Source organism: Capricornis sumatraensis, chromosome 6, assembly GCF_032405125.1.
Source record: "Capricornis sumatraensis isolate serow.1 chromosome 6, serow.2, whole genome shotgun sequence".
NCBI classification, from domain to species: domain Eukaryota; kingdom Metazoa; phylum Chordata; class Mammalia; order Artiodactyla; family Bovidae; genus Capricornis; species Capricornis sumatraensis.
The window spans coordinates 56271009-56289540 of record NC_091074.1 but is presented as its reverse complement, the minus strand read 5'-3'; the positions used below and the strand labels follow the sequence as shown (position 1 = coordinate 56289540).

The following is an 18532-nucleotide window of genomic DNA, read 5'->3' as shown; positions in this document are numbered from 1 at the left end:
GCAGAGCCAGGATTTAGATCCAATAAGAATAATTTTTAGATTAGAAAGGATAATACCTAAAGAGTAAATGACCTAAATGTAACAAATTTCTGTCTGTTGAAAAAAATAAAACTTTTCCTAGCATTAAAGAATGAAATGCAGACATTAGTATATGTCACTAGGTGATGCTGTTAAACTTCTCTCTCAGAAGGTAATCTGAGGAATAATAACTTATTCAGATGAGAAAGAATTTATGCTAGGTCTAATAATAATTAAGTGGGCTCTTTAACCACAAAAGTTACACAGTTCAGAAAACAAATTTACAAAACAAAAGGTAAGCCACACAAATTTATGGTAGAAAAAATTTCTGTAGACTATAAACTTAAAGGCTTCTATATCACAAACATGAGATCTCCTTTCATTTATTTTTCTTTTTCCATTTATGTCTCCATTTAATTTTAATGTCTTGATAAGATTTTGATTTGTCAAGAGTTCTTGAATGTTTTAAAATTTATTCCTAAGTAACATAGTTTTGATACCACTGAAATGTTCTCTGTATCTTTACTTTTTTATCCTAAATATTTTAAAGTAAATTGACCATTACCCTTTAATATTTCAATATGTATTTCTCAAATAAATTATCATGCTTTACCATTAATTAAACAATTCCTTAATATCATCTATTATCCAAAAGTCAATAGTCAATAAACATTGAAGGGGGCTCAAGCTTATTAGTAATTAGAGAAATACAAATTAATAAGACGAAGGCATATGTTGCACACACACATTAAACCGACAGAAATGTTAACAGTATGATACCAAGTGCTGGAAACGTCGCACAGGAACTCTAATATGCCGCTAGAGGGAAGGGAGGTAATAATCCTTCTGGAGAGACAGCATTACATAGCACACGTAATAGTGAAGATGCATATACCTGATGTCCTCTACCACTGCTAGATATACCTAACAGAAAATGTAGTGTGAAACGAAAATATTCCCTGTCATATTAATCAATAAGAAATGCCACAGCCGTCAGTGGTTTCGGGCCTCCAAAAGTGAATGCGAACACTCCAAGCTGTGATCAGGAGGATGATGCCACCCCCAGGGTGACTGCTGAGGAGCTGGGGAAATGCAAGAAGCAAGATGAACTAGGGGACAGGATGGGGACAGGATAGGCCCAGGTATCTGAGGTGCATATGAAAGGAATGAATTCAGTCAGCCCCGAGGCTTGCACCTTTCTAGAGAATGCTAAATTCCTTAGTGATACCTGATCTTTGATGTTCAAGACTACCTGCTCTCCTTGTTGCAAACTTGTATATAGCCTGACTTCCCTCCTGCCTCCTTGGACCAGTTTTCTCAGAGCTACTAAGATGCTGTCGTCCAGGCTTAGAGTCCTAAACATTATCACCAAATAAAATAACTGTACTTTCAGGTTGTGACTATACTTTTTGAGTCGACGGTAGTGAGAAACAAGTACACCAAGAAACATTTCAATCTTCAAATACATACTTAGAAAATGTACCAAGAAATAAGACATTTATACCAAGAAACACTTAGTATTGTTTTTAATAGGAAAATTTTTAAATAACTCAAATGTCCTTCATTATTAGAGGGGATAAATTGTGGTATGTAAAAACAATAGAAAAACACTAACGTAAAACTAACAAATTAGAGCTCTTGCAACAACATGGATCAGTCTCACAAATTTCATAATAATAAGAACAGATATAAACGAACAGGCATAGTATAAGTCTGCTCACATAAACTTCAAAACCAGTGCCTGACACTTATTTTCAACTGTGTCAGCAAATAAAAAATATATCCACATGTATCTATACAAATATAAAGAAAGTGTGGCAAAATGTTAACTGTGAATCTAAGTGAAGAGTATATAAAGGTTCATTGTACTACGTTGCTACTCTTTAGGTTTGTGCATTTTCAAAATAGAAAGATGATTTTTCTTTATTTATTAAACTATATATATTTTATGCATTTTTTCTGTATGTAAATTTCATGAGAAAAATGTAAGAATAATGTAATAAAATACATAAAAACACTTTCAAAGAAAAATTGCTATGTATTTGTTAAACAGTGACAGACTTTATTTTCTTGGGCTCCAAAATCACTGCAGATGGTGAGTGCAGCCATGAAAGTAAAATACACTTGCTCCTTGGAAGAAAAGCTATGACCAACCTAGACAGTATATTAAAAAGCAGAGACATTACTTTGCTGACAAAGGTCCATCAGGTCAAAGCTATGGTTTTTCCAGTAGTCATGTATGGATGTGAGAGTTAGACTATAAAGAAAGCTGAGTGCCAAAGAACTGATGCTTTTGAACTGTGGTGTTGGAGAACTCTTGGGAGTCCCTTGGACTGCAAGGAGATCAAACCAGTCCATCTTGAAGGAAATCAGTCCTGAATGTTCATTGGAAGGACTGATGCTGAAGTTGAAGCTCCAATACTCTGGCCACCTGATGCGAAGAACTGACTTATTGGAAAAGACCTTGATGCTGGGAAAGATTGAGGGCAGGAGGAGAAGGGGACAACTGAAGATGAGATGGTTGGATGGCATCAACGACTCAATGGATCTGAGTTTGAGCAAGCTCTGGCAGTTGGTGATGGACAGGGAAGCCTGGTTTGCTGCAGTCCATGGGTCGGACAAGACTGCAAAGAGTTTGCTGCAGAGTCGGACATGACTGAGTGACTGAATTGATTTGTTAAATATTACTATTAAAAATAATAAACTTTTTGCTTTGTAATAACCAAGCATAAGCAAGAAGGCTTTTTAAAATTTGGGATATTTACCTGAGATCAGTCTATCAAAAGATACCTCCTTAAGACCAGTTTTTGAGGCTAGCAACATAAGAATGTCATTTTATTTTTCCATGAGATAGTTCTTATACAACCATCAGTTCTGAATCTTGTTTAGTTAGATACTGGATAGTGTATTCTTCTCAATAATTTTCATAAACTGCAATATGATACTCCAATACTCATTTTGGCAGATACACTAGCATATGCTACTTTAAAATATAAGAAACCTCTGGATAAAAGTTTTATCATTATTCAAATATCATACACAATTCATACTGTCCATGTATTTTCTATAGGTTTTTCCAATATTCTTACTAGGATTCCACATTTTTTTAAACCCTCAAAGTCTCAGACGGTAAAGAATATGCCTGCAACACAGGAAACCAATTTTTGTTCCCTGGGTCAGGAAGATTCCTGTGGAGGAGGAAATGGCAATCCACTCCAGTATTCTCGCCTGGAGAATTGAAGGACAGAGGAGCCTGGCGGGCTACAGGCCTTTGGGGTCGCGAAGAGCTGGACGTGACTGAGTGACTAAGCACTACCATGTCTCTCAAAGATGTTCCGAGGGCTTCCCTAGTGGCTCAGTGGTGAAGAATCTGCTTTCCAGTGAAGGAGACAAGAGTGTGATCCCTGGTCTGGGAAGATCCCACATGCTGGGGAGCAACTAAGTCCATGAGCCACAACTACTGAGCCTGTGCTCTAGAGCCCACATGCGTCAACTACTGAAGCTCATGCTCCAAGAGAGAAGCTACTGCAGTGAGAAGCCTGAGCACTGGCACTAGGGAAAAGACCCCACTCGTCACAACCAGAGAAAAGTCCGAACAACAGCAAAGACCCAGCACAGCCGAAAATAAAGAGGGAAAACAAAATTTTTAAAGGATGGTCAGAATTTCATGTCTTAAAACTGACTTTTAATAGCATTATATTATTTGTCTTCTTCTTCTGTGTCATCTAAATCAATATCAAAATCTAAATCATCATTTTCTTCATTCCTTCTGCAGCTTCTTCTATGGCTGGAACATAAATTATTTTCAACATTTTCTGTCTTCTCTGGTTCTTTATTAAACCTAAAGATGGAAGAAAAAAACTCTTATTTCTCAAGATTGCATTGTTTAGGTAGACTGAAAAGACTTTTACACTACACTTCTTGATTAATAAGAGCTTAAATGAATAAAGAGGAAAAGATCCTTGAAGATGAACTTAATTGAAGAGCCAACCAATTATAATACTGCTGTCAATAAAGCATGATTAAGCAAATTAATTCATGCTGTCCATTAAAGAAGTTATACAATGAATAATTCTTTTGTAATATATAATAAATGTGGCTCTCACAGATAAATATTTTAATTTCCTAAAAATGATGTTTTGCTTTTATTATAATGATAGAAACACTGAATAATTAATTAAGATTTTTTTTTCCTATTGGGTAGAAAAAGTCTACATTACTGTGATATACTGTATCTTAAGATTCTCAGAGCTACTCAATGTTTCTTTAAAAGAAAATTCACACACCATTTACTAAAAGAATAAATCGCAAACATAAAAAGAAATACTCACGGAATAACCACGTCTTCTCTCTTTCCACACTTGGCACAGACTTCAAGTTCACAGGCACATGGTCTACACATTATATGATAAGAATCCTTCACTGTCTTTTGTAAACATTTAACACTAAAAATGGAAAAGAAAATCAAATCTTAATTTTTACTAATTGTATAAGATTTATTTAGTGAAATAGGGGGTGTGGCTAACTGTATAGCTGAGAAGCCTCCAACTCTTAAGATATTTCTCTCATATGTCACTTGAGTTTAATTATATAGCATTTCTAGACAATGGTTGACAACTCAAAATAACAGTACTTAACATTTATCTACTTTCTTAAAGCTTGTAAAGAATGTCACCTGCAAATATTAACAGTCTTGCTTCCTTTGCAATTTGGATTCCTTTTATTTCTTTTTGTTCTCTGACCTCCATGGCTAGTACTTCCAACACTATTTTGAATAAAAGTGGTGAGAGGGGACATCCTTGTCTTGTTCCTGATCTTAAAAAAAAAGCTTTCAGTTTTCACCACTGAGTATATTAGCTGTTTACTTGTCATTTATGGTGTTTATTATGTTGAGAAACTTTCCCTATATATCCACTCCATTGTGAGGTTTTTTTTTATCATATCATTGTATAAAATGCTTTTTCTGGATCTACTGAGAGGGTCATATGATTTTCACCCTCCATTTTATTAGTGTGGCATATGATTTTCACCCTCCATTTTATTAGTGTGGCATATGATTTTCACCCTCCATTTTATTAATGTGGCATATCATATTGATTGAGTTGAGGAATCTGAACCATCTTTGCATCCCTGGAATACACTCCACACTTGATCATGTTAAATGACTTTTTTAATGTATTGGTAAATTTAGTTAACTAATATTTTGTTGAGGATTTCTGGTAATATTTTATTGAGGATTTCTGCATCTCTGTTCATCAGCGATAATGGCCTGTAATTTTCATTTCTTGTGGCATCATTGTCTGGTTTGGTATCAGAGTAATGCTGGCCTCATAAAATGAGCTTGGAAGAATTTCCTCCTCTTCTATTTTTTGGAAGACTTTGAGAAGGACTGGATCATTTTATCTTTGAATGTTTGGTAGAATTTACCAGTGAAGAAATCTGGTTCTGGACCTTCGTTTGTTAGGAGGTTTTTTATTTAAATTCAATCTCCTTACTAGTAACTGAACTTTCAGATTTTTACTTCATGATTCAGTCTTGGCAGGTTGTGTGCTTCTAGGGATTTATTCACTTCTTATAGGTCATCAAATTGTGGGCAAACAATTTGCCATGAAAGTCAAACTGTTAGTTGCTTTATTGTGTCTGACTATTTGCAACCCCATGGACTGTAGCCCACCAGGCTCCTCTGTCCATGGAATTCTCCACGCAAGAATACTGGGAGTGGGTTGTCATTTCCTTCTCCACGGGATCTTCCCCACCCAGGGATCGAACCCAGGTCTCCTGCATTACAGGCAGATTCTTTACCATCTGAGCCAGGGTACCCCATAGTCTCTTACAATCCTTTGTATTTCTGTGGTATCTGTTGCAGTGTTGCACTTCTGATTGAGTTCTCTTTTCTTTTCTTGATGATTCTAGCTAAAGGTCTGCCTGTTTATCTTTACAAATGACCAGTTCTGAGATTCACTGATCTTGCCCGTTGTCTTTTCATTTCTAATTATAATTATTTCAAATCTGATTTTTGTTATTTTGTCTCTTCTACTAATTTTAGAAGTCATCTCTTCTTTGTTTCTAGTTTCTTTAGAAGTTGAAGTTAAGTTGTTTAAGATTTTTCTTGTTTCTTGATGTAAGCATTTATTGCTGGCAACTTCCCTTTCAGAATTATTTTTTGAAGTACCCCATAAATTTTGGTATGTTGCCTTTTCATCTCTCTCAAGGTATTTTTTATATTTCTTTTTGGTTTCTTCTTTGACTCACTGGTTTTTTCAGTAGCATGCTGTTTATTCTCCACAAATCAGTGAATTTTCCAGATTTCTTACAATTAACTTCTAGTTTCAAACTATTGTGGTTAGAAAAAAATACTTCATATATATGATTTCAATCTTAAAAATTTAAGACCTGTTTTGTGAGCTAACAAACAATATTTTGTGGAGAATATTCCATGGACACTTGAGAAGAGTATTTTGTTGCTTTTGGTTGGGATGTTTTGTGTATATGCATGTAATATTGTTTAAAAGGCCATACATCAAAATTTCAATGATATTTTTCACCTAAATAAAAAATCCTAAATTTGGATGGAACAACAAAAGGCCCAAAATAGACAAAGCAATCTTGAGAAAGAAGAACATAGCTGCAGGTGTCACACTTCCTGATTTCAAACTATATTACAGTTTCAAAACAGTATGGCACTGTCATAGAAATCAGACACATAAATTAATGGAATAGAGAGCCCAGAAATAAATCCACTCATATGTGGTCTTCCCTGGTGGCGCTAGTGGTAAAGAATCCACCTGCCAGTGCAGGAGATCCAAGAGACTCAGGTTCAATCCCTGGTCAGAAAGGTCCTCTCGAGTAGGAAATGGCAACCCACTCCAGTATTCTTGCCTGGAGAATCCCCTGGACAGAGGAGCCTGGCAGGCTATGGTCCATGGGGTTGCAAAGAGTCAGACACGACTGAAGTGACTTAGCACAGAACAGCAGCGATTTACAAAAAGGAGCCAAAAATATAAGGGAAGAACAGTGTCTTCAATAAACAGTACTGGAAACTGGACAGGGAAAAGAATGCCACATGCAACAGAATGAAACTAGACCACTATCTCATACCATACACATGGCACCCCACTCCAGTACTCTTGCCTGGAAAATTCCATGGATGGAGGAGCCTGGTGGGCTACAGTCCATGGGGTCGCTAAGAGTCAGACACTACTGAGCAACTTCACTTTCACTTTTCACTTTCATGCACTGGAGAAGGAAATAGCAACCCACTCCAGTGTTCTTGCCTGGAGGACCCCAGGGCTGGGGGAGCCTGGTGGGCTGCCGTCTGTGGGGTCACACACAGTCGGACACAACTGAAGCAACTTAGCAGTAGCACACCACTATCTCACTATCTCACACCATACACAAAAAATTAACTCAAAATGGGTTAAAGACTTGAATGTGAGACCTAAAATCTTAAAACTCCTGGAAGAAAACTAGCAGAAAGTTCTTGACATCAATTTTAGAATTTTTTTTGAAATCATATTTAGAAATAAAGTCAAAAAATAAAAAATAAACAAGGACTGTATCATACTAAAAAGCTTCTTCACAGCAAAGGAAAACATCACACAAAATAAAAAGGCAGCCTACAGAATGGGAAAAATATTTGCAAGTCATGTATTTATTAAGGAGTTACTAACAGAAATATACAAAGAACTCATATTGTCAAAAGGCAAAAAAAAAAAAAAAAAGGATGAAAAAATGGGCAAAGGATCTGAACAGACATTTTTCCAAAGACATACAGATGGCCAACAGGTACACGAAAAGATTCTCAATAACACTAATCATCAAGGGAATGAAAATCTAAACCACAATGAGATATTACTTCACACCTGTTAGAATTCCTATAATCAAAAAGACAAGAAATAACAAATGTTGGTGAGAATGTGGGAAAAAAGGAAACCTTTATACACTGTTGGTGGGATTGTAAATTAATGCAGCCACTATAGCAAACATTATAGAGGTTAATCCAGAAATTAACAGAACTACAATATGACAGCAATTCTACTTCTGGGTATTAAAACAAAAATACTAACGTGAAAAGATATATGCACCCCCAAGTTCACTGCTTATTTAACTTATATGAAGAGTACATCATGAGAAACGCTGGACTGGAAGAAACACAAGCTGGAATCAAGATTGCCGGGAGAAATATCAATAACCTCAGATATGCAGATGACACCACCCTTATGGCAGAAAGTGAAGAGGAACTAAAAAGCCTCTTGATGAAAGGGAAAGAGGAGAGTGAAAAAGTTGGCTGAAAGCTCAACATTTAGAAAACAAAGATCATGGCATCTGGTCCCATCACTTCATGGGAAATAGATGGGGAAACAGTGTCAGACTTTATTTTTTTGTGCTCCAAAATCACCGCAGATGGTGATTGCAGCCATGAAATTAAAAGACGCTTACTCCTTGGAAGAAAAGTTATGACCAACCTAGATAGCATATTCAAAAGCAGAGACATTACTTTGCCAACAAAGGTCCATCTAGTCAAGGCTATGGTTTTTCCTGTGGTCATGTATGGATGTGAGAGTTGGACTGTGAAGAAGGCTGAGCACTGAAGAATGGATGCTTTTGAACTGTGGTATTGGAGAAGACTCTTGGGAGTCCCTTGGGCTGCAAGGAGATCCAACCAGTCTATTCTGAAGGAGATCAGCCCTGGGATTTCTTTGGAAGGAATGATACTAAAGCTGAAACTCCAGTACTTGGGCCACCTCATGTGAAGAGTTGACTCATTGGAAAAGACTCTGATGCTGGGAGGGATTGGGGGCAGGAGGAGAAGAGGACAACAGAGGATGAGATGGCTGGATGGCATCACGGACTCGATGGATGTGAGTCTGAGTGAACGCCGGGAGTTGGTGATGGACAGGGAGGCTTGGCATGCTGCAATTCATGGGGTCGCAAAGAGTCGGACATGACTGAGTGACTGAACTGAACTGAGGTTCACTGCAGCACTATTTGCAATAGCCAAGAAATGGAAATAACCCAAGTGCCCACTGATGGATGATTTTAAAAAATGTAATATATACACATACCCTTCTGATGGATGAATGAATTTAAAAAATGTAATATATACACATACCCTTCTGATGGATGAATGAATTTAAAAAATGTAATATATACACATACACTCACACACACACATGAATGTACTGTCACACGTGCATACAATGGAGTACTATTCAGCCTTAAAAAAAAGAAGGAAATCTTGTCATTTGTAACAACATGAACAGACCCTAAGGAAATTAAGCTAAGGGAAATAAGTCAGACAGAGGCAAAAGCCATATGATCTCACTTGTATGTAAAATCTTTAATGAATAAATGAATGAATAAATAAATATAATACCTAGCTTTGAGGTACAAAGCTAGATACAAAATATAACACAAACTTTGAGTTGCAAAATAAAGAAGTCATTGGATGTAATGCACAGCATGGTACTATGGTCAATATTATTTTTAAATTTTATTTATTTATTTTGGCTGTGGTGTGTGTGGGGGATCTTAGTTCATCAACCAGGGATTGAACTCAGGCTCCCTGCATTGAAGCATGGAGTCTTAACCACTGGTCTGCAAGGGAAGTCCTTATAGTTAATAATCTTATATAGCATATTTGAAAGCTGCTAAGAAAGTAAATCATAAAAAATTCTCATAAGAAAAAAATGTTTGTGAGTACGTATGATGACAGATATTAACTAGACTTCTTGTGGTGATCATTTTGTAATGTATAAAAATACATTGTATACCTGAGACTAATACAATGTTATATATCAATTATACTTCGATTTTTAAAAAATTAAAAACTTTTTTGCATCGAAGGATACAATCAAGAAAGTGAGAAGAAAACCTACTGAATGAGAGAAAATACTTGGCAATCATATCTGATAAGAAAGTGGCATCTCAAATATACTAAAAACTCCTATAACTCAATAACAAAAAGATAACTCAATTAAAAATAAGCAATGAATCTGAAAATATATTTTCCTCAAAAGTTTTACATAAATAGCCAATAAGCATATGAAAATATTCTCAACATCTTTACTTATCAGGGAAATGTAAATCAAAACCACAAGGAGGAACCATGATACACTGATCAAAATGACTATTATTAAAAAAAAAAAGAGCAAAAAAAGCATTGGTCAGGATGCGAAGAAATTGGGTTTCTTGCATTGCTGGTAGGAAATAATAAGGTATGGTCACTTTTGAAAACAATTTGGCAGTTCCTCTAAAAGTTATAAATATAAAAGTATCAAATAACCCAGAAAGTCTACTTGTAAATACATACTCAGGAGAACTGAAAAAACATACACACACAAAAACTTGTACATCAATGTTCATAGCAGCATTAATTGTAACAGTCAAAAAAAGTGGGAATAATCCAATGTCCATGAACTGATTAATGGATAATTAAGAATATATATCTTTACAATGGAACATTATTTATTAATAAATTTAAGCACCGACAAATGTTACAACATGCTTAAAAAAAAATCCTAAGTGAAAGAAACCAGTCAAAGAAGTCTAGATATTATATGATTATTTACATGAAATGTCCAAAATAAGTAAATCTACAGGGACAGAAAACAAGAGAGGGGAGAATGTTGGTGTTGGGGAGAGGGAATGGAGACTGAATCCTAACGGGTATGTTTCTTTCTGAGATGAGAAGATGTTAAAAAACTGATGTGCTATAAAAAAAATTGAGTTATACAGCTCTATGACATACTGAAAGTTGCTAAACTATGTACTTTAGATGGATGAACTATACAGTATGTGAATTAAACCTTAAAAAATCTGTTTTTAAAAAGTCAAATGGAAATATTAGAAATAAAAAAAATGGAGTGAAAGATACAAGATACAAGAAATCTACTTTAAACGTAAAAAGGTACATCTCATTTTACTTTTCAGCTACTGCATTTATTTATTTATACAAATTGAAGGTTTGTGGCAGCCTTCTGTTGAGCAAGTCTACCGACATCATTTTTTCCAATATTTGCTCACTTTGTGCCTCTGTGTCACATTTTGGTTACTCTTGCAGTATTTCAACTTTTAAATTATTATTATTATATTTGTTACAGTGATCTAAGATGAGTAATCTTTATGTTACTACTGCAAAAAGACTATGACTCATTGAAGGCTCAGATGATGGTTAGCATTTTCTAAAATAAAGTATTTTTAAAATAAAGTGCTCACTGATTTTTCTAGACATAACGCTACTGCATACTTAATATAAATTAAGTTTTATATGCACTGGGAAACCAAAAAATTCATGTGACTCAGTTTATTGCAGTATTTCCTTTACTGATGTGGCACAGAATCAAACCCCCAATATCTCTGAGATATGCCTGTATACAGTTAAAAGCAGAAGGAAAGGAAAAAAATGAAACAAAACATGCAAACACTAATCAGAAGAAAGCTGGAGTAACTACATTATTACTGAAACAGACTTCAAAGCAAAGGAAAAAAAATTGTTAAGTTTAAGAAAGACTATTACATAACAATAAAGGAATCAATTTTCCCAAAGCATGAAACATCTTAAATATTTCTTCATGCACCTAAAAACAGGGTTTGAGATAACTGATGCAAAACCATTGAACCAAAAAGAGAAACAGAGAAATCCACAATTAAAACTGTGGACTTCAATGCTTCTCTCTTTATAAGTGAAGCAACAAGTAGACAAAAAGCAGTAAAACTATACAACACCTGGTTGACAGAGTCTATCAATCAAACTGACATTTATAGAACACTCCACCTAACAAGAGCAATATAGTCTCTTCAAGCACACATGGAACAGAATCTAAAATTGATTCTACTCTGAATTATAACACCAACATCAATGAATTAGAAACAAAACCCAAAGTTTATATAAGGTGTACTCTTTTGCCACAATGAAATTAACCAGGCATAAGCAAAACATTTGGAAAATATCCAAATATACAGAAATTAAAACACTTCTAAATAACCTATAGGTTAAAGAGGAAGTCTCAAGAGCAATTAGAAAATGTTTTGATTCAATAATAATGAAATATAGCATCAAAATTTATGGAATAGAGCTAAAAAGACATTCTGGGGAAATTTATATAATTAAATGTTTATATTAAGCAAAAGAACTATCCAAACTTCCACCTTAAGAAAACAAAAAAAGAACAGTAAATTAACTCAAAGCAATATCGATGTGAACAGAAATCAATGAAACTGAAAAACAGAAAAAAAAGAAAACCAATAAAACTCCAAGCAGGCTATTTGAAAAGATTAATGTAATTCATAAACATATAACCAGACAGACCAAGATAAAAAAGGAGCAAATACAAAAACCAATTTCAGGAAATAAAAGGGAACAACACAACAGATATTAAAAGAAAAAGAAAAATGTACTAACAACTCTATGCCTATAAATCCAACCATTTTATTGAAATGGACAAATTTCTGGAAAGACAGTACAAAAACCTGCTTAAGATGAAACAGATAAACTAAAAACTCCTCTAGCCATTCAAGAAAAACTTTATAATCGTTAAAAACTCTCCAACAAAGACAACTCTAGGCACAAATGGCTTTACTGGTAAATTCTACTAAATATCTGGAAGTTCACGGTTCACATATTGCTGAAGCCTGGCTTGGAAAATTTTGAGCATTACTTTACTAGCGTGTGAGATGAGGGCAATTGTGTGGTAGTTTGAGCATTCTTTGGCATTTCTTTCCTTGGGATTGGAACGAAAACTGACCTTTCCCCGTCCTGTGGCTACTGCAGAGTTTTCCAAATTTGTTGACATATTGAGTGCAGCACTTTCACAGCATCATCTTTTAGGATTTGAAATAGCTCAACTGGAATTCCATCACCTCCACTAGCTTTGTTCATAGTGATGCTTCCTAAGGCCCACCTGACTTCACATTCCAGGTTGCCCGGCTTTAGCTGAGTGTGACTGATCACACCTTCGTGATGATCTGGGTCGTGAAGATTTTTTTTGTACAGTTCTTCTGTGTATTCTTGCCCTCTTCTTAATATCTTCTGCTTCTGTTAGATCCATACTATTTCTGCCTTTATTGAGCCCATCTTTGCATGAAATCTTCCCTTGGTATCTCTAATTTTCTTGAAGAGCTCTCTAGTCTTTCCCATTCTATTGTTTTCCTCTATTTCTTTGCATTGATTGTTGAGGAAGGCTTTCTTATCTCTCCTTGCTTTTCCTTGGAACTCTGCATTCAAATGGGTATATCTTTCCTTTTCTCCTTTGCCTTTCACCTCTCTTCTTTTCACAGCTATTTGTAAGGGTTCAAGCTGGTTTTAGAAAAGGCAGAGGAACCAGAGATCAAATTTTTTTTTGCATCAAAAAAGCAAGAGAATTCCAGAAAAACATCTACTTCTGCTTTACTGACTATGCCAAAGCCTTTGACTGTGTGGATCACAATAAACTGTGGAGACTTCTGAAAGAGATGGGAATACCAGAACACCTGACCTGCCTCTTGAGAAATGTGCATACAGGTCAGGAAGCAACAGTTAGAACTGGACATGGAACAGACTGGTTCCAAATAGGAAAAGGAGTATGTCAAGGCTGTATATTGTCACCCTGCTTATTTAACTTATATGCAGAGTATATCATGAGAAATGCTGGGCTGGAGGAAGCACAAGCTGGAATCACGATTGCCAGGAGAAATATCAATAACCTCAGATATGCTGATGACAACACCGTTATGACAGACAGCGAAGAAGAACTAAAGAGCCTCTTGATGAAAGTGAAACAGGAGAGTGAAAAAGTTGGCTTAAAGCTCAACATTCAGAAAACTAAGATCATGGCATCCAGTCCTATCACTTCATGGCAAACAGACGGGCAAACAGTGGCTGACTTTATTTTTCTGGGCTCCAAAATCACTGCGGATGGTGATTGCAGCCATGAAATTAAAAGATGCTTATTCCTTGGAAGGAAAGTTATGACCAAACTAGACAGCATATTAAAAAGCAGAGACATTACTTTGTCAACAAAAGTCCGTCTTGTCAAGGCTACGGTTTTTCCAGTAGTCGTGTATGGATGTGAGAGTTGGAACATACAAAAAAGCTGAGCCCCTAAGAATTGATGCTTTTGATCTGTGGTGTTGGAGAAGACTCTTGAGAGTCCCTTGGACTGCAAGGAGATCCAACCAGTCCATCCTAAAGGAGATCAGTCCTTGGTGTTCACTGGAGGGACAGATGTTGAAGCTGAAACTCCATTACTTTGGCCACCTGATGTGGAGAGCTGACTCATTTGAAAAGACCCTGATGCTGGGAAAGATTGAGGGCAGCAGGAGAAGGGGACGAGAGAGGATGAGATGGCTGGATGTCCAACTCGATGGACACGGGTTTGGGTGGACTCCGGGAGTTGGTGATGAACAGGGTGGCCTGGCGTGCTGTGGTTCATGGGATTGCTAGGAGTCAGACACGACTGAGTGACTGAACTGAGGTACTAACATTTAAAAGATAGTACTAACTGTATACAACTGCTTCCAGAAAACAAAATAGAAGCAATCCCCAACTCACTTGATGAGACCCTAACATCAAGATAAAAAAATTTCAGACTATTGGTAATAAGAATGGGTCTGAAACTGAGTTAGCAAATCAAATCTAGCAATATGTAAAAAGGATACAGTCATGATCAAGTGGGGTTTATCCAAGTGCATAAAGGTTGATTTTATATTAAAATCAATAAATGTTACCTCATCTAATCATTGTTCTAAAAGAAAACCCACATGACTATCTAAATGGATGCAGAAAAAGTATCTGACAAAACTTAATTGAAGCTTTCAAACTGTGGTGCTGGAAAAGACTCTATAGAGTCCATTGGACAGCAAGGAGATCAAACCAATCAATCCTAAAGGAAATCAACCCTGAATATTCATTGGAAGGACTGATGCTGAAGCTGAAGCTCCAATAATTTGGCCTTCTGATGAGAAGAGTCAACTCATTAGAAAAGACCCTGTTGCTGGGAAAGACTGAAGGCAGGAGGAGATTGGAAAGCAAGAAATAAAACTGTCCTCATTTTTTATCACTTAAAAAAATGTATTTATTTATTTTTTGGCCATGCCATGCAGCTTGTAGGATCTTAGTTCCTTGACCAGGGATTGAACCCAGGCCATGTCAGTGAAAGTGCCAAGTTCAAACCACCAGACCACCAGGGAATTTTCATGTCTTCATTTTTTAAAAAAATCACTGTCTATGTAGGAAAATCTAACAGAATATACAAAAAAAGTATTAGAAATAAAATTGACAAGCTGATTCTAAAGTTACAAGAAAAAGCAAAGGAAAAATATTAGCAGAAACAATTTTGAAAAAAGAAAAAGAAGGTGGGAACACTCTTAAGACTGGATTTCAAGATTTAACTTACAGCTGTAGTAATCAAGGTAGTGTGGTACTGGTGAAAAATAGACACACAGATTATTAGTGGGACAGAACAGATTCTAACATATATACTCAACTGATTTTCAACATAGTACAAAGGGAATTCAATGGAGAAAGGAGACACTTTTAAACAAATGACCACAGAGCAGTTGAATATACATAAAATTAACAGAAAATGGGCCATAAACATAATATAAAACCAAGAATTACATAATTTATAGAAGAAAACACAGTAAAAAAAAGTATTTGTGATCCTAACCAAAGATTTTTTACCTACAAGAAAATAATAATTAATAAATCCTGATAAATGGAACAGATCTTCACCAAAATAAAACATTTCTCCACTTTAAGATACTCTTAAGTGGATAAAACATAAGTCAGAATTTGGCAGAAAATATTCGTAAAACCCATATCTGATAAATGATTTGCACCGATAATATATAAGAATTCTCAAAATTCAGTAATAAGTGAAACAAAACAACTTAATCAAAACATGAGCTAAATATATGTATAGAAAAAAAGATAAGGATGCAAAATGAGCACAGGAATAGATGATTAGCATCACTGGTGATCAAAAAATGCAAATTAAAATCAAAATGAGATAGTGCTATTCACACTTATGGTTCAAAAAGAACAAAACAAGACTTCAAGGGGGGAAAAAAAACCCCTGACAATCCTAAGTATTGATAAGGATGCTAAACATCTGGAGCTCTCACACACTGCTATTGAGAATGCAAATGATACAGCCACTATGGAAACTAGTTAGACAATTTATTCTAAACATACTGTTAACATAAACCCAGTGAGCTCAACTACCAGATATTTACTCAAGAGAAATGAGACTATACATTCACACAAAACCCTGCATATGAATGTTTATGGCAGGATAGTTCACGATCACCAAAAACTAGCAAAACCTAAATGACCATGAGCCAGGGGACAGACGAACAACTTTGATACATCCTGAAGGAATACTACTTAGCAATAAAAAGACCCAACCACTGATTTACACAGCAATGTGGATGAATCTCAAATCCACTATGTTAAGTTAGAGAAGTCAGCCTCAAAGACCATATACTATGTGATTCCTATATATGACATTCTGCAAGAAGGCAAAAGCATGGGGAGAGAAAACAGATCGGTGTTTGCCAGGACCTGGGAGTGAGGTAGCAGGATACCAAGTGCCATAAAGGAATGCTTGGGGGTGACAGAACTGTCTTGTATCTTAACTGTGATGTCAGTCTCACAAATGCATTCATTTGTCAAAACTTACAAAACTGTTGTTAAAACAAAACAACTGGCCCCCATATAGACTTAGTTAGGCTAAGCCCCAAATCATCAAAAGTCGAAGTGTTAGTCACTCAGTCGTGTCCGACTATTTGCAACCCCATGGACTGGGGCCCACCAGGCTCCTCTGTCCATGGGATTCTCTAGGCAAGAATGATGGTGTGAGCTGCCATTTCCTTCTCCAAGGGATCTTCCTGACCCAGGGATCAAACCTGGTCTCCTGCACTGCAGGCAGATTCTTAACCATTTGAGCCACCAGGGAAGCCCCCCAAATCATCAAACTGAGACTTAATTTCAGTTTTGGCTCTCCCAGAAATGTAATTTTAAACCAATCCTGAATACGTGCTCAGTCATATCTGACTCTGTGAACCCATGGATCACCAGGCTCCTCTGTACATGGCATTGTCCAGGTAAGAACACTAGAGTGTACTGCCATCTCCTCTTCCAAGGGATCTTTCCTATGCAAGGATCCAACGCATGTCCCCTGAGTAGGCTGCACTGGTAGGAAAATTCTTTGCCACTGCAGCCACCTGGGGAAGCCCCTTAAATCAATCACAAATTGTCTGATCAGCACAAGCTAGGTACTCAGCCTGATAAGACCCCTGTTATTCCCTAAAGAAAAGTGACTCTGCAATAACCAACCTGCTTTTCTGTCTAGTGTGACTTTCTTGTTACCATTCCTTTCTACCTACAAAAGCCTTTCATTTTCTACAGTTCCTCACAGATCCTTTCCATCTTCTAAGTGAGACAAAGTCAATAAAATCTTTAAAAGTCACTCAGTTGAATTTTGTTTTTTAACACTGTTTATTATAACATGTATATTTTACTGCATGTTAGAGCTCTGGGGAATATAAATTAGAATTAAAAAGTCTTCACAATCAAAGTGAAAATAGTTTTGAAAATTGTTTGCTAAATTATTTGATATGCTTGTGTTTTGACTTTCCAAACAGCTTTACTTAATTACTTTGAAATAAAAGTTAGGTTAAAATTTCATGCTATTACAATACATACAAAGTCCTACCAATATAAATGGGCTAGAAAAATATCTCAGTATTTTTTGGCTTCAATTTTTTAAAGTTTTTAAAATAATTTTAAAGCAACTGTTTTGGTTAGGTTCTTCTGAGGCTTCAAAGAAATTCATTTCTATGAATATGCTGTTTTATAACAGGGACTCCGGGGGTAAACTAATCCTTAAGTATTCAAATTGCTAATTCAAGGATAAAACTGTATTTATAGAACTGTTAATGTTAAAATTTACATGTAAAATAGGCTCAAAAATGGGATATCCTGTTTTGGAATCCAGAGTAAAAAGAGAGCAGACTCTACACTCTCCGGCCCATCTAATCCTCAAGACAGTGACTTTCGGCACTGGCTCAAACACTGGCATAGCTTATTAAAATGCAGATCCCTCTGCTACACCCGTTATTTACATAATCAGAATCTTGGGGATGGGTCCCAAGAATCTGTCCGTTAACAAACTCCTCAAGAAATTCTTATGCACCTAAGCACTTGAGAACTCTTGAACCACATCAAAGTACTACTGCCTAGATAGGTGAATTTTCCAATATCCTCAAAGCTGGTTGAAAAGACAAGGAATTTTGTTGCTGCAAGCAATTATGCTCTTTTAAATTTAAATCCACTCGGAAAAACAGGTTGTTAGGCTAGTGAATATAAATCTACCTATCTTATAAGGAAATACACACATAGACACATTTTTAAAATGTTTCCTTTTCATAAATGTGAAATGTTTGTTGAAAGATAAATTATATACCTTTTTTATATGTTTACAACCTTCAAGTTTCTCAATCACAGACTTGAGATCTTTGTGCCCCTTTGCTT

The 18532-nt window shown here is 35.9% G+C and overlaps 1 protein-coding gene across 1 annotated transcript in view; it reads right to left on the bottom strand.

The window, feature by feature from the left end:
- Window positions 1–3717: 3717 nt before the first annotated feature.
- Window positions 3718–18532, bottom strand: part of C6H9orf85 (chromosome 6 C9orf85 homolog) — a 62637-nt gene continuing 47822 nt past the window's right edge. Inside the window, exons 3-4 of the mRNA XM_068973588.1 lie at window positions 4350–4463; window positions 3718–3859 (exon numbers count right to left, since the gene is read on the bottom strand). Coding sequence (XP_068829689.1) covers window positions 3718–3859; window positions 4350–4463 — 256 coding nt within the window. The remainder of the gene's footprint in view (window positions 3860–4349; window positions 4464–18532) is intronic.